Raw genomic sequence first — 16527 nt, forward strand, 5'->3', positions numbered from 1 at the left:
TATGGCCTGCTCTTGCAAAGTGATTGACAGAGTCCCTTCTTGTCCTAAATTAATTTCTACAGTAGTGTTTTTAATACTTAGGATGTATTCATCTAATTATTGTATAGACATATAATTTTTCCTGAATGATAGCACTTTGCCCAGTGTTAAATTACCCCATTTGTACATATGATAAATGGTAGTGATTAGAAGTATTGTATTAAAATTGACATCACCAGGACATTACAAGCATATTGTGAGCCTGTGCAAGGCACTTTCAAAGGCTGCCTTATGTGTGGTAAGAGCCATTTAATTGCATGCTGCATGAATTCCCCATGTGAATGGAAGAACACCCGTTGTGTATGTATTTTCTCTAACTCCCATCAGGGTCTCACTGTGCGGGCCTGTTTAGCACCTCAGTGCTCGGGGGTTCTTCAAGCGCACCTAACCTACAGGATTATGCTCGTACTCATCGTAAAAAGCTGACCTCTTCTGGCTGCATAGATGGTATGTGCACCCATGCACACACAGATTCATACCTACACCCATGCACACACCCATGAGCATTTCTCAAAGGCAAGTCTAAGACCACTGACCGATTCAAGTGGAATCCTAGCATCCTTTGCCTAAATGACTACCAGTGCTCTCTCTCTGTTATCTACAACGTGGGATCCATGTTTCATCAGACAGTTTATTGTAGATACACTTATGGTACTTGTACAATAAGTAGTTTGTTGAAATGGAAAATTTAGAGCTATATCATATGTATTCTTCTTTTAAATAACTGATAGTCCATAAATTTTTCTTTGATCTTTTAAACTTTTGTTCATTGTTAATAACCCTTTTTTAAGTTATTGATATTGGGTTAATTAAAATGAAGTGAATGGAATGTTTATACGTAGAGGAAAATATATTGGCAATATTTTTATAAAAATATAGGATGAGTATATTTTAGGATCCCTAGCTGAAGGAGATCCTCTTAATGTTACTATACCTTAAGTTTTAATATTCAGAATGCTTTTTTGAGTTTCATGGAAGCTTGTCCCTTTTGTTAAGAAGAGTGCTTTTAGCTCTTTCAGGATCAGTTTTATTTAAAACTTTTCTTGGCCAGGCACAGTGGCTCACTCCTGTAATCCTAGCACTCTGGGAGGCTGAGGCAGGCGGATCATCTGAGCTCAGGAGTTTGAGACCAGCCTCAGCAAGAGCGAGGCCCCGTCTCTACTAAAAAAAATAGAAATTAGCTGGACAACTGAAAATATAGAGAGAAAAAATTAGCCGGGCATGGTGGCGTATGCCTATAGTCCCAGCTACTCGGGAGGCTGAGGCAGTAGGATTGCTTGAGCTCAGGAATTTTGAGGTTGCTGTGAGCTAGGCTGATGCCACAGCACTGTAGCCCAGGCAACAGAGTGAGACTGTCTCAAAAACAATAAATAAATAAAACTTTTCTCATATATCAACAAATTTACTTTAGTCAGTAAAACATGGGTTTACCAGAATTGCCAGTTCATCCTGCTTTTCTTTCTTATATATTTCCTTCAACACTTTGCCTCAGTCATCAAGCTAGTTTATTTCTTTTAACCAGTATTTGGCTTATTACCTTCTCTCATTGTCCCTTCTGCATGTCACCTTTCTAACCTCCTCATATATTTGTTTTTCTCCCTTTTTTTAAGTGTTCTTTTGGTAGCTGTTACGAATTTCAGGTACCTGTTTTTCTCTTTCTCAGACGCCACACGCGGTTCTGCTGTTAAAAGGTTTTCTATCTCATTTGCTCGACACCCAACCAATGGTACGTTTTGCTTTTATTTTAAAAGATACTCCCCTGCTTCACTCCTTTTTTATTTTTCTTTTATTTTAAAATGTGGGGTATAGAGTATCATTCATTTCTCCGTCCTTAATGTCAATCGGCATACAATTCCAACTTGTTATTCACCCAAATTATTGATACTGTCTAGCTCCCTTTTCACCTGTAAATTCAGACAATAATTTAGCATTATTTGTCAAACTTTTAAATGGCCACAATGATGATGAGTTCACTACTAAATTAACACTTGAAAATTTTTTTATAATTTCTCAAGTGATCAGTCCACACAATTTTTTAAAATACAATTAATAATCTTTATACTTAATTTTTAATAATTTTGTTTTTTTCTTCCTAATTCCTTTTCTGATCAGATGGTTGTTTTATTGAGATACTTAAAAAAATACAGAGTCACCCATGTCAAATAGCCAAATGAGGTGTGTCTTTGAAAAGTTCTTGGGAACCAGGGGATGCAGATTTCACTATGTAACATCATGTATCCCTGGCTCTTTGGCTAAAGCAAAACTCGTCTTGGTCTGGAGCACTCTGAAAACTTTGTCCAGCATTCACTTTGTTCTCGTGTGGCAATATGGTTTGCTGTTATCAAGCAACCAGTTCCTTTTGGTACCACTGCTTTTTCTTAAAATTTGGAAAACTCCTTGATAGGAAGAAGACTAGGTTAAAATTTAGAAACCCAATTCGGTTAAATTCAAATTTTGAGGCCGAATAGGAAGGTGTTTTATGACCATTATTTATAAACATAATTGTTGTAGTATTACAACTTATTACTTAGAATTTGATCTTGTGGGGCAAAAGGGAATATTTACTGATAATTTTTAAATAATTCAGGTTCACAGGATTTAAAAGAAAACTTACAGGTTTTTGCTTTTATTTGGAATGAAGGTACTTTTATCCCAGAACTTTTTTTCTTTTTCTTTTTCTTTTTAACTGTAAATAAGTCTTTCAAAAATCTCAAGTCAGTTCTTACAAAAACTTTTATGAAGCTAATAAGAATTCAGCATAAGTTTATGGTCATTTTCTCCCATCTGGATCCTTTACCAACACATCTAAATAACAGTGCACTAACACTTGAAGGTGGAGTAAGAAGATCTCATCCTCAGCAAGTAAAAATTTAGCCTTAAAGCTTAATGTGCTTTCCCTCCCTTGTAGCTGTTTAAATAATACTTTTTGAAGAAAAAGATCTTTATTTGAAGCTGCAGCTTCTAAAGAAACCACATGCCTAAGAACCTCTTAGAAGAAAAACAGAAGTCACAAGAAAAACAGAAGTCACAAAAATTCTAAGAAGAGACATTGCAGGTTTAAGACTATAGTTTTTGTACTGAATGCTTATGTGTTTAAAGCCAGTATTTGAAATTTTATCTAGGAAAAATCTGTTTAACTGGAGATTTTTAAAAAATGAAAAATACTTTTGTTAAATTTAACAGAAAATAATTTATATTCCTTTGGTTTAGGCTTTTTAAAAAGTGGATTTGACACACATGCAACTTAATGCATATAAAATGCTTTCCTTTCAATTCTACAAATATTTCTTTTGGGCTTTTAAGATTTCTCTTTTCTTTTTTTATTGCTGTGTTGTCTTATTTGTCCTTTGAATTGTCATTTGATTCTTCCTTTCACTTTTTATTTCCCTTAACTTTTCATGTTACTTCCATCTTTAACACATATCATGGACTTACCCCTCCCTTCATCTTTAGTTCAAGACACATGGTGAAACAAGTATCTTCTGACAGTGATTTACCTTATTTTCTGGGCCTCTGTGCAGAACACCTACACCTCTATAGGTGCTGGTCCGTTTCCTCTGTGGAATTTCTAGGCTCCAGTGGTATGTTTTTATAGCTTCTAAACATATCAGCAGGGTGGCTTTTTAAATTGCTGCGCTAACCCTTTCATTGTGCATTATAGGAAAAGTTTACTAAAGATAAGTAGAGAAAAATACAGTCTGGAGGAACTTGATTATATGATATTGTCATTTGCCTGTTATAAAATATAGCAAGCAAATGAAAGAAAAGAATCGTTACAAAAGACTTGTAAACAATCTGAGGAAAGGAGAAAAAAGCACATTGTTAAGTTTAGCGGGATGCAAAGAAAGGGTTTGCGCTTATTTGCATGAATCTTGTACTTTTTAAAAAATGTAACAGTTATGCAAGCCTAATTTCTTTAGTGCTTTACTTAGGTGCTTTAGCTGCTATTATGGTAAAGTCTTCTTTTTTGTTTTTGTTTCTAAAGTATGTGTAATGTCGTCATGCTTTGGTTTGCACCTGAAAATCAAACATAACAGTTTTGTAAGTCCTTTGGTTATTTTCATAGGAAGATTAGGTTCACTTTTAACTAAAGTTTCCCTATTCTGGCTGAGAATTAGGCAGTTATTTGGGGAATATTTTCCCCCAAAATTTAAATAAATCATACATCAGTCAATTTTAAAACCCATACCTATTAAACAAAAGAGTTTTGCAGTCTGAGTTTAATTAAATTAACTTTCACCTTTTAATTAATGGCGTTGGACTTTATATAAAACTTATTTGAGCATTAAGAGTATTTCTTTGGAGGAAAATTAGTTTGAATTTTTGGAAGAATAGTTGTAGAAAGACTTGTTATTTTTAATAGCATATAGAAGCAATTTTAAAAGCCATTCAGTTGAATAAAGTTTAAATAGGTAATTTTCTAAAAAAAAAAAAAAAAAAAGGAATAGCCTATATCCTGTTTTTAAAAAAAAAATAAACTGTGTTTAAGTGCTTTTGTTTCACTGTATTAATACATATCTGCATGGTTGTTTTATGAAATTTTTGTATTTCTGTGCCATTGTTAAATATGAATGTATTTGTATTTTGTATTGCTTTTTACTTGGCCTAACTTTACTCAGCCAGTGATTTCCAATAATACAATTATTGTGTTAATTCAGTAAAGGTAGGTGAAATATGTTTTGGAATTTTATTTCCAGCATAAGTGAATGAATGTTGTTTGGGGATCATACTAGAGAATATTGTTTGTCTTGACATGCCTACAAAAGTATTTCAAATCACTCTTCTCAAGTAATTACATAATTATTTTTCAACAAGAAATTACCTTTAGCATCCTGGCATCAGGGACCCATCATGGCATCAGTTTATTCACCTGCTGAATAGACCTGACTTTAAAAATTAAAAACTGGAAACCTGTATTTTTTTCTGTTTTTTTCCCTAGGTTTGCTTTTAAGTATTCTTAGATTTTACCAATATAGAATGAAATTATGTGCATGCTGTACTATGTGATTTACATTTAAGAAGAAATCTTTGTCACATCTTGTACCAACTCCATATTGCATAGCATCTGGTGTCATGACTTCAGATATCTTGTGTTTTTGCATGTGATAAATTGAAAAGACCTAAACTGTCCAGTTCTAAGCAATGATTTTCTTTCTTTTTAATTACTAATTTTTAGAATATCCAATTTTTCTTTTTTGTTTTTGTTTTTTTCTCTTCTAGGCTTTGAATTGTATTCCATGGTGCCATCTATTTGTCCTTTAGAAACTCTTCATAATGCCCTATCTTTGAAGCAGGTGGATGAATTTCTTGCTTCCATTGCTTCTCCATCAAGTGATGTTCCACGGAAGAACCCTGAAAGTTGTAGGAAAATTTACCTTCATTATTATTATTTAATTATTGGGTAATATATATTATCTGAATAGAACAAGAATTATAAAAACATAAACTCAAGTAGTGGTAGTGAACAGAATTTTAGGAGAGAAGGGAGTATAAAGGGACATTATTAGGAATGGAATTCTTTGTTATAATGCACAATGTACTACTTTTTTTGACTCTGTCCCAAAATATTTTTTCTTACAAAAAGTGGGGAAAAAATAAGACCCAGAAATACAAGTCAACAAAATATAAATTCATGGATTATTTAAAGCTGTATTTGCTAGAAATCTTAAAATATATCATTTCATAACAAATTTTTAAACAATTACAAAATATCAATCCACATTAACCCACACATACACACCCATTCCCTCACCACTTTTGGTAAGTAGTGAGAAAGAGCTTTTAACTAAAGAGGAAATCAAGACAGCAGTTTTTCAAATTGTGTTCCTCAAAAAATATTTTGAAGAGGTTGATTTGTGTGTGTGAAGAAAAGGGGTTCATGGCTAAACATTTTGGAGACTATATTATATCTCGCCTCCCTTTGGAGAAGTATGTTAATAGTTACATTAGCATATAAAAGGCTGACTTTGTTCTGCAAAGAAAGCTATATAACCTGGATTTTTGAAAACTTATTTTTTAGAAAACATCTTAATGGTAACACATTAAACATCATGTGCACTATTTAGTAAATGCTTGGGGCTTCCAGGTGTAAGAAGTCAGCTGGCAGTTGTCATTTTCAACTCCATAGGATTCCTCAGCACATTAGAATTTCCAGTTTGGAAAGCATTAGTTTTGGGAGAGAGTGCTCAACTTGTAGCTAAGAATCTTGCTATTCTAGTTATATTTTAGAAATGAACAAACTTTGTTTGTTTACCATTCTCCTTTTTCTATAAATAAATTTTGCCCAAGAATAAAATGAGATATTATAGTTCTTGGAATGAATGCCACTTTTATGTCTTATTGTTATTCTCTTCCTTTTCTTTGGTCATCACATAGTATAATTCTAGAGAGTACTATTCACATTGTATTCCGTCCAAATGGTGTCCCCTACATTTCTGCAAATGTAGTAACCTTTCACTTGTCTTCCATTTCTGATAGGAGAGGTCAGCTTTCAATCATTAATGGTAATGGAGTGGTATATTGATATGAATGTTCTAAAATATTTCACTGTAGGGATGGCTTTGGAAGTAGGTTTTAATTTCAAAATTTGCATATATATGTGTCTGATTCTGAGAATTGATAATATTCCAAATGAAATAACTTCTCTAAGCTATAAAGTCAAAGTCAAGAAAATGACCATCTCCTTTTATGTTCTCTGTAACCTGAGAAAATGGACAATTCTCCTCCCTCAGAAAGCAGCAGAGAACCTGAATAAATTTTATTTTATATTTGATGTTTCACTGCTTTCCTGGGGCAGGGATTTGAAATCTGAAAATAGAAATTAAAGATTCTAAATGGTAAATGAGAACTTAGGTTAGATATCAGTGCTATTTAGATTTTAGCAGATTGGCAGTAAATGAATAGCAGCAGTAACCTACTTATTTTAAAAAGAGAATTTTAGTGGAATATTTACAAAAGATAATATTTTAAGGTTTGTTCTATGTTACTCTTAATGACAGCTTCATTTTTGTGGTTAGTGAATTCAGTTCATCAGAGTGTATTATGGAGATACATTAATGAGGCAAAGATACCAGATTCCTTTTCCAGTTGTTCTAATTAGCTCTTCTCTATATCATGGACACAAATTGTACCTCAGTCCCTCTAGCATGAGGGATTCTTAAAATTTCATGCCATTAGTTACTAAGGGAACTAGATGAGAAAGTAAATGTCCTTAATGCAGTTCATAGAATTGGATAAACCTCAGGATAATGTAGTTCATTGGTCTTTAAACTGTATTCCCAAGAACCTTTGGAAATTCCTTGAGGAAGGGGAGGATGCTGACTGGTTAGAGTTTGTGTCTTTCATGGCTACTCCAACCACAGTATCTGCTTTAATGCAATTTATTTAAGATTTCATTTGAGAACAGTTTACTATTTAAAGAAAAAAACTTAGACACAGTTGAGAAAATCGCTAGTTAGTGGTCAAGCAAGACTAAATCCCAGGTCTTCTAAAGCCTCTGTCTTTTTCCTTTTTGTTCTAATATTAAATAAGATAGGGTACCAATTATGATGAAGTCTCTGAGTTTTGTATTTTTTAGGTTAGCTATAGAATTAATATTAATTATAGTTATAATATTATAATAATTATATTAATTATTATATTTACATTATTTACAATGAATTCCCTAAATTGTCGAGGAAGTAGCATCATATATGTAGAACCATGTGGACTTTGTGGTGTTTATAATAAGGGAAAAGACATTGTTAATCATTCTCTGTCATTCAAAGCTTTTTTTCCCCCATCTGGGACAAAATTAATAAATATTGTGGTAATGAGAATATAGCTTATAATAGGACAGTGACAATATCAGATTGGAGAAAAAGGAGTGGGAATAATAATTAAGATAAGTTAGTGATAGAAGTTAACAGATTAGGGTAAAAATATGCAAGCAGGAAGAACTAAGTAATGGTATAGAGATTTATAGGCACTGTAAGACTTCATCACATATATTATTTTCATTAGTGACTAGTTTGAGCTCTGCCATTGAACTTTATATTCATTTGTTGTAGGTGTCAACCACTAAAGGCATATTTGCCGTAACTGGCCGTATCTTGATTTTCAGAATCACACTTAATATTGCTGTCAGACCCTCCCCCAAAATTTTAAATCTGAATTTTGTAATCTCCCCATCTCCCTTTGTTTAAGAATCTAGAAGCTCATACCAGTAGTCCCTCTTCTCCTCCCACTTTGGCCTGTTCTTCCCCAAAGGACTCCATACTTAAGAATTATTCCTACTTTTTCTTTTCATACCTCTCAGACTCTCTACCTTGATTAAAAACAAAAGGAAAAACTCAACTTTAAAATTTCTTCACTCATTAAGATAATCTCCACTGGGTAATATAGGAAGATAATCTGATTTAATTACTTATATATGATCTAGTTAATTTATTCTTAAAACACCATTGTGTTATAGATAAACCATCCCTAAATCTCGATTTGTTATTTTTGACAGAAAAGCAATTTGGGACTGTGTCTTAAAGATTACTGACTCTGTTACCAGGCCATAAAACTATTCCGTTAGCCCTCTGCCATGCTTATAGACCCTAAGTTTCTATCAGGGCAGGATAAAATTAAGTCTGTTGCTCTATTCTTGGAATTGCACTGTTAAAATTCTTATTATTTACAATATAAACAGAACATCTGTTTGGCCAAGACCATGAGAGAACTGTCTGTATAAAAAAGATGATTTTGCTGAATTTACTCTGTAAACCTTGCCTTGTCTATTTTCTACTTTTATTACATGTATTAGGGTCACTAAATTATGTCATAAGAAATTTTCTATAATGTTAAGGTAGAATTGGCAGGAAATTACTAAATTAACATGTTTGTTTATTTTTTCAGCTTCTGTAGCTTTACGTTCCAGTCCAGCAATGAGAAGAAAAGTATCTTTAAATACATATACACCTGCCAAGATCCTCCCAACACCACCAGCTACCTTAAAGAGTACTAAAGCAAGCAGCAAACCAGGTTAGGGGTGTGTGTGTGAGTTTGTGTATTCTGTACTCCTCTCAAAAAGGAGTAATAGCGTGCTTTTTAAATGTAAAATCTATTTTTAATTAGAATCATTACACTTCCTAGACCATAATGATCCTAGGTGTTAAAAATATATTATTGGTCTATTGATATGTATTTATTTTTTTGTCTCTGTTATCTGCCCCCCTCACATTTATTAAAAAAAAATGTTTTCTACTCACACTTTCCCCCAAACTGTGGACTCTCAATCTTTTGATTTTCTATTGAGCCTAAGGCTTCATTTTATATAAGGAGTTTTTCTCTTTCCTTATAATATTTACTCTCTCCATTGCAGTCTGATGATACCACTATGAAATCTTTTATCAGCATTTTTCTACTTTAACTTCTTGGGAAATTTGATTATGTTGTTGATCCTTGCTGAAATACCTCTCTTACCCTGACTTCCAAGCTGTTACTCTAATTTGATATTCTTTCCATTTCTCTTGTTTGAAGACCCTCCTCCTTCCTAGCTTCCTATCCAAGACAGGGACATTCTACTCTGTTTGTTTCTTCTTATCCATATCTTTTTTTCCCTGAGAATTCCATGTAGCTCCAAGGCTTTGACTATAGCCTAGTTGGAGATGTCCTCTTTATTTTCCTTCTTTTTCTGTTCTCCCGTATTCTTTTGGTGTAGAGTTTGTGCTTAGGAGTCAGAAAGACCTAGATTAAAATCTCAGCCCTGCTATGTATGAGCTATATGACCATGGACAAGTTACTTAACCTCTCTAATCCTTAGTATCATAGTCATAAAATCAAGGTAATAGTACCTCCTTTATGAAGTTGTCAGAGATGAGTGTGATAATATATGTAAAGAACTTGGCACATGTAGTAAACACCCACTAAACGGTAGCTGCTGTTGTTGTTATACTATATCCAAACTGTTCTTTTCACTTCTTCCCAAATAAATCCCCTTAGTATTCATGCCATTTTTTTCTATTAAAATCCTCTCCCCCTTACCTCTCAACCTTTAAGACCCAACCCACCTCTTCCATTGATGGTATATATATAATTATCAAAACAAGAACTTCAGTGACACTCTGTATTACCAATTTGATCCGTCATAACTGATTATAGCTCTATCATATTACCAGGCCATAAAAGTCAGGGACAATATTTTAAATAAATTTGAACCTTGTACATTAAGCTACAGACAACTGAATAAGTATCTTAAATGTAAGTTGTGGTACATTACATATATAATACAAAGCTAAGATTTATATAAATCTTTGTATTACAGAGCATTTTCCTATTAATTCTCATAGTTCTCACCATAACCTTTAGAGGTCAGTACCATTCTTATGACCATTACAGATGAAGAAGGTAACCAAAAGATTGTATTAATAATTTGGCTCTGTTCACATAGCTAGTAATCAGTCAACCTAGGATTTGAATGCTCTTTGAATCACAGCACATTGCTCCTTATATGTAGACACATGATAAATGCATTATTTCATATACATTTTTAAATAATAAAGTTTAAATGGTGTTAATGACTTTCGAATATTAAGCCAGCCTTGCACTCCTAGAATGAACCCTACATGGTCATGATGTATTTCATATATATATATTTTTAATTTTATTTATGTATTTTTTATTGCTGGACTCAATTTGATTTTTAAGATTTGTATATATGCATTTGTGAAAGATATTGATCTGTAGTTTTTTTTTTTGTAATGTCCTTTTGAGGTTTTGGTGCAGGGAAATGCTAGCTTCATAAAATGATTGGGAAGTATTTCCTCCTTTTCTATTTTCTGAATGAGGTTTTATAAGATTATGGTTTCTTCCTTAAATGTTTAACAGAGTTAATTTCCTGCTTCATTTTTCTGGCAGTTTTGGTAACTTGTATTTTTCAGCAAGTCTGTTCATTGTATCTAAGTTGTTAACTTTGTTGCTTCTTTATTATCCTTTTAATAAATGTGGTAATAGCCTCTGTTATTTATGATACTAGTAATTTGTGTTCTCTTTCTTGATCATTCTTACTTGTGATTTACCTATTTTTTTGGCCTTTTCAAAGAACCAACTTCATATCCTGTTTTATATTTGTATTGATTTATATTGATTTCTTCCTTTTGCTTACTCTAGTTTACTTTTATCCTCTATTCCTAGTTTCTTAGATCATTGATTATTAGATGTTTCTTCTCATTATGTAAACATTTAAAGGTATAAGTTTCCTTCTAAGCATTTTAATTGCATCTCATAGAAGTCACACTGTATTTTTATTGTTATTCAGTTAAAAATATTTTATAGTTTACCTTGTGATTTCTTCTTTGATCCATAGAGTGTTTAGAAGTGTATTGGTTAAATTCCAAATATTTGGGGGTGTTTTTAGGTATTTTTTTAATCAATTTCTTTTTTAATTCCATTGTGATTACAGAACATATACTGTATGATTTCAGTCTTGAAATGTGAGATTTGTTTTATGGCTTAACATTTGGACTATCTTGAATGTACCAAGTGTACTTAAAACAAAGAATGTTTATTCTGTAATTCACTGATCCTCATGGATACTCTTTTATCATTACGCGTTAGATCAAGGTTGTCAATAATGTTCAGATCTTCTATGTCTTTACTGATTTTTTTGAGGGGGGATGGGGTGGGAGTGTAGTCAGGAAAAGGATTTGGTTGTTTTATTGATTGTTTAGAGAACAGTTTCATTCACAACCATGGAGTTGTCTATTTCTCTCATTAATTTGATAAGTTTTTGCTTTGTGTGTTTTGGAACTCTCGTATTATGTTCACACATGTTTGACTGTTGGGCCTTCCTAATTGTACGGACTCATTTATCATGAAACTTCCCTCTGATTTCTATTAATACTTTGTTTTAAAGTATATCTAATGGGAATATAGTTATTATAGCTTTCTTTTGCTTACTATATGCTGTATGCATGTTATATTTTTTCTATCCATTTACTTTCAATCAATATGTATTTTTATATTTATTTAAAGTGGATTTTTTTTAGGCAGCATATATTTGACTTTTTAAAAACTCATTCTATTAATACCTGCCTTATAATTGCAGTATTTGTAGTTTGTTAACATTTAATGTAATTGTTGATATGTTTGGATTAGGTCTACTACTTCATTATATTTTCTGTTTATTTCTTCTGATCTTTATTCTTTTATTCTTCCCTACCTTATTTTATATAAATTCAATATTTTTTAGAATTTAATTTTTATTTATCTCTTGGCTTTTTGCTATATCTTTTTGTATTATTCTTTTATTGGTTGCTCTAAATATACATTCCTAATTTTTCACAGTCTACTTAGAGTTAATTTTGTACCACATAAAATAAAATGTAGAAATCTTGCAACTGTATAGATTCATTTATCTTCCCCTCTGCCCATGCTTTACATATAATTATCCTCATGTGTTACCTCCACATATATTACAATCACTACATACAATATTATGATATTTGCTTTAAACAGTCATATGTATTTTAAAGAAATTAAAAGAAGAAATTTTATATCCACATATTTGCCATTTTTGATGCATTTTATTCCTTCCTTAAAGTCTGTGTTTCCATCTGGTTTCATTTGCTTTCAGCCTGAGGCTTTTTAGCATTTCTTATACTGCAAGTCTGTTGGCAACAAATTCTGTTCATTTTATTGTGTCTGAAAAATGTCTTTATTTTGCTTTCATTCTTGCAAGGTAGTTTTGCTGGATAGAGAATTCTGGGTAGAACGTTTTTTCTTTCAGCACTTTAATGATGTTGTTCTGTTGTCTTCTGGTTTGTGATAAGAAGTCTTAGATAATTTGAATTATTGTTCCCATGTATACAAGGGGTTATTTTTCTCTGCGTACTTTCAGTGTTTTCTCTTTATCTTTGGTTTTCAGAAGTTTGACTATGGCATACTTAGGCTTTTTGTTTCTTTTCTTTTTTTTTTTTTGGATGATCTGGCTGATGTTTCCTTTTACGTATCCTCTCCATTCTGTCATTAAACCCACCCAGTTTTTATTTGAGATATTTTATTTCAAATATTTATTATTTAGGTATAGACACTCTACCTGATTCTTTTTTATAGTTTTTTTGCACTTATTTTCTATTTTTTTATTCATTATAACCATATTTTTCTTTGTCCTGAGCATGGTTGAAATTGCTGCTTTAAAATTCTTATTTATTAAGCTGACGTATCTTTTGATTGATCTCTGTCACTTTATCCATTCTCAGCAAGAAAGATGTTTTCCTGTTTTTAGTATATTCAGTAATTTTGGATTTTATCCTAGACATTATGAATGATACATTGTAAAAACTGGATTCTATTATTTCTGTTATGTTCCTCCAAAGAATATTGTTTTTCTTGTTTTTAAAGCAAAAGGTTAACTTTGGCTGCACTAAGATTTGCAAAACTGTGTCCCATGAAGTGACTGACAGCTCAGATTTCAGTTTACTTCTTTTAGCTTTAGCTGGGCTGCTGCTTGGAGCTTACTCTGCTCATGCCACAGATTTTATCATGGTTTATACATAGAATTTCAAGGTCATCCTTTCTGGGATTTCCCGCTTCACTTTCCAGTAGCTATAGTTGCCCCAATACTTATCTTCTGGTTCTTCATGCTAATAAGATTGGGTTTTGTGCTAGAATTTTTGCCATTCTACATGGTGCAGATTAGGGCCTGACATCAGGCTAAAAGCTGTGAAGGAGAGACTTATCCCATGTTCTCTTTTTTTTGAGAGTTGATTCTTCTCCAGTAACTGCCTGCTTTTGTTCACTATTCAGTGTCTTTTAAGTAGTTGTTCCCCATATTTGGTGCCGTGTGTAAAGTTGCTGTCTCAGGAAGATTTGTGTGACAGGAGCTTACCCATCCATACTAAAGTGAACACGTAGAATATCTTTTCAAATAGAGAAGGATAATTCTCAAGTCAAGAATGCTTCTAATGTTCATAGAAGATATAGGAGGAAAGCAATGCTATAGGGAAAATGAGTTCAGTTTTAAGCATGCTAAGTGTATATTTTTGTCAGATATCTATAGAGAGAGGTCCAGTAGGCAGTTGGATATACATCTCTTGAGCTAAGTGAAAAAGCCCAGGCCAGAAGTATAAATTTGAAAATCATTAGTACAATGGACAGTAGTTAAAAATTATGGAAATGAGTTAGTTTTCTAGGAAGAATGTAGAGTGAAATGAGAGATGTTGTGAACACAGGCTATTTGTCATTACTTTTCTATATCTGTGTTGAATTCTAAAAAGTAAAAGGCTAAAAATGTCATATTAAATGTTTGTAATGTATCATTGACATCACAAGTATCATAAGAATTATCTTGTCACTCAGCAGTATTATTTGAACTTGGATTGCTTTTGTAAATCTAAGCAATAGTTTGTTGGGTTTTTTGTTTTGTATAGCTGCAAGTGGACCTTCTGGTGCATCTGGTTCTAATACCTCATCTCGGAAAAAGAACGTAACTAGCAAAACAGAAATGCATGAACACAAAAAAAACACTGGGAAAAAGAAATGAAATCTGAGCAGAAGCTGGAACTTCTTATAAAAATAACATGTTCAATAGAAAAAGACATGAAACAAACTTTGGCTGAAAACTGTCAAAGCAAGTAATTTGTGTTTCTCCTTATGCATCTCTGCATTCATTTAAAAATGTTTTTAAATCTAGGGGATTCTTTGTTTATATTCAGGTAAGGAACTTTTGTCATGATCTGGAAATGTTTAAAACAATATTATTACCATTCTATGAGCAGTAAAATTTATGGTGATAAAGGTCAATTGTTGTTGATAAGATGTTTACCATGTGCCTGTGGTAAATTAAAGGAACATAAAAGCATAGCTGTCCTGTACCAAAGTCACACCAGTAATACTATGTACTGCAGAGTCTGAGGAGGTAGCCTCTGTACAGATTTTTATTTTCATGGAATTGCATCTTAGCTGTAAAAACCTTTAGCTTGGTTTGAAATTTGACAGTCAGGATTATATATTGGAGACTTTTTAAAAAAGTATATTTCCAAAGAAATTACATTAACCATTTAGATTAGAAAATTTTTCCCAATTGTTACAGTGACATATATGCTGCAACATTTAGTAACTGGAATATTAGCACATGGATTATTTTTTCATTCTGTGTTTTGAATTTCTTTTATTGTGTGTTGTTTAAAAATGTTACGTATACAACTGGGAGAACTATACGTTTATGCACATAAATTTGTATATTAATTTCTAGAAAATATTTTCTTTATCTATTTCCTTACCATAAGAGGTGCTTTGTTCATCAGGAAAATTTTCACTTCATATATTGGCAAGAAAGGCACCTTTTGAGTTTCTTTTTAATAGATATAATTGACAAGTTTATACATGTTATACTTATTTTCAAAGTTCTTTTTAGATTTCAGGAACTCAGTTCAAAAATGGAAGCCATCAATGTTAGAAGAAATTTGAATTCTATTAAGTTAGGAGATATTATTTATAGCATCTGTTTTTACCATTTCCATTCTTATCTCCAGTTATCAGTTGATCTCACTGAGAAAGCTAAAAGAGCATTTGAAATAAATGCGTGCTATAAATGGTTAGATTTTGAAAGGAAATTGAGATCATTGTGTTGTGATTTCATCTATGATGTGAAACAAAATTTATTATACTTGGTGCTTTTTTCCCTGGATGCACAAGTAATTGTGAACCACTTGAAATGACTTACACTGTAATCCAAACAGTGCAACCAGCTAAGAATTCCATGCGTTGCTACTTACATAACTTAAATTGCTAAAGCTTTAGCTTAAAGCTTATGTTTAGAAAAATTATTGCATTCTCATAGTATGAATACAACTATTGTAGTTCTTCAAAAGAGACTCTCCTAATCTTTAATCACTATATATGAATTAACTTTTAGAAAATAAGCATATTACATGTTAGTTGTTTTAAAAGGTACCAGATGCTAAAGTCACATATAATATATACAATTAAGTAAGTTCATATACTTCACATGAATGTCAATGTGTTATATGGAGACATGTCTTAAAAGCAGTTGAATTGTACCTAAGTTTTCTGTATGTGAAAATGTGATTAATGTGCTCATTGTGGAGGTAAGGAGACTACTTTTATTTTTTAAGTGGGACTGAATTAAAATGTTATTTCCAGAATCAGAGAGTGACTTAAGTGGTAAATTACTTTTCTTTTCTTTATCCCTTTTCTTTTAGTTTTCAAAGTAAAAATAATGAAGAAAACTACTTGTATATTTAATAGTACTTATCGTAGGTACAATTTATTATTGGCCATACACAAGGCAATATATTGCTTTCCAAACTAGAAAGTACAGTACAGCTCACTTTTTCCGTTGTTATACAAGACTTATTACTTCACTGTAGTCACCAAACTCAGTAGTGTTGCCGTGTAGACTAGAAAGTTTATTTGTAAGAATCTTAGAATCATTTTCCAAAACAAGAAGTCTACTATATCAGAGCAAGAAATTATAGTTATCACTATTTAGTGGAAATTTGA

At 32.1% G+C, this 16527-nt stretch overlaps 1 protein-coding gene across 12 annotated transcripts in view; it reads left to right on the forward strand.

Moving 5' to 3' along the window:
- Window positions 1-16172, forward strand: part of PPIP5K2 (diphosphoinositol pentakisphosphate kinase 2) — a 74679-nt gene extending 58507 nt beyond the window's left edge. For 5 of the 12 annotated variants that reach the window (XM_045565593.1, XM_045565598.1, XM_045565596.1 and 2 more), the window contains 5 exons: window positions 367-486; window positions 1703-1765; window positions 5260-5400; window positions 8920-9045; window positions 14433-16172. In XM_045565593.1, the coding sequence (XP_045421549.1) occupies window positions 367-486; window positions 1703-1765; window positions 5260-5400; window positions 8920-9045; window positions 14433-14545 (563 nt within the window). In that variant the 3' untranslated portion in view covers window positions 14546-16172. Of the gene's footprint in view, window positions 1-366; window positions 487-1702; window positions 1766-3560; window positions 3621-5259; window positions 5401-8919; window positions 9046-14432 lie in introns of all 12 variants that reach the window. The other 7 variants (XM_045565599.1, XM_045565603.1, XM_045565600.1 and 4 more) reach the window with 3 other exon arrangements.
- Window positions 16173-16527: the final 355 nt, after the last annotated feature.

This window comes from Lemur catta, chromosome 12, assembly GCF_020740605.2.
Source record: "Lemur catta isolate mLemCat1 chromosome 12, mLemCat1.pri, whole genome shotgun sequence".
In the NCBI taxonomy this organism is placed as follows: domain Eukaryota; kingdom Metazoa; phylum Chordata; class Mammalia; order Primates; family Lemuridae; genus Lemur; species Lemur catta.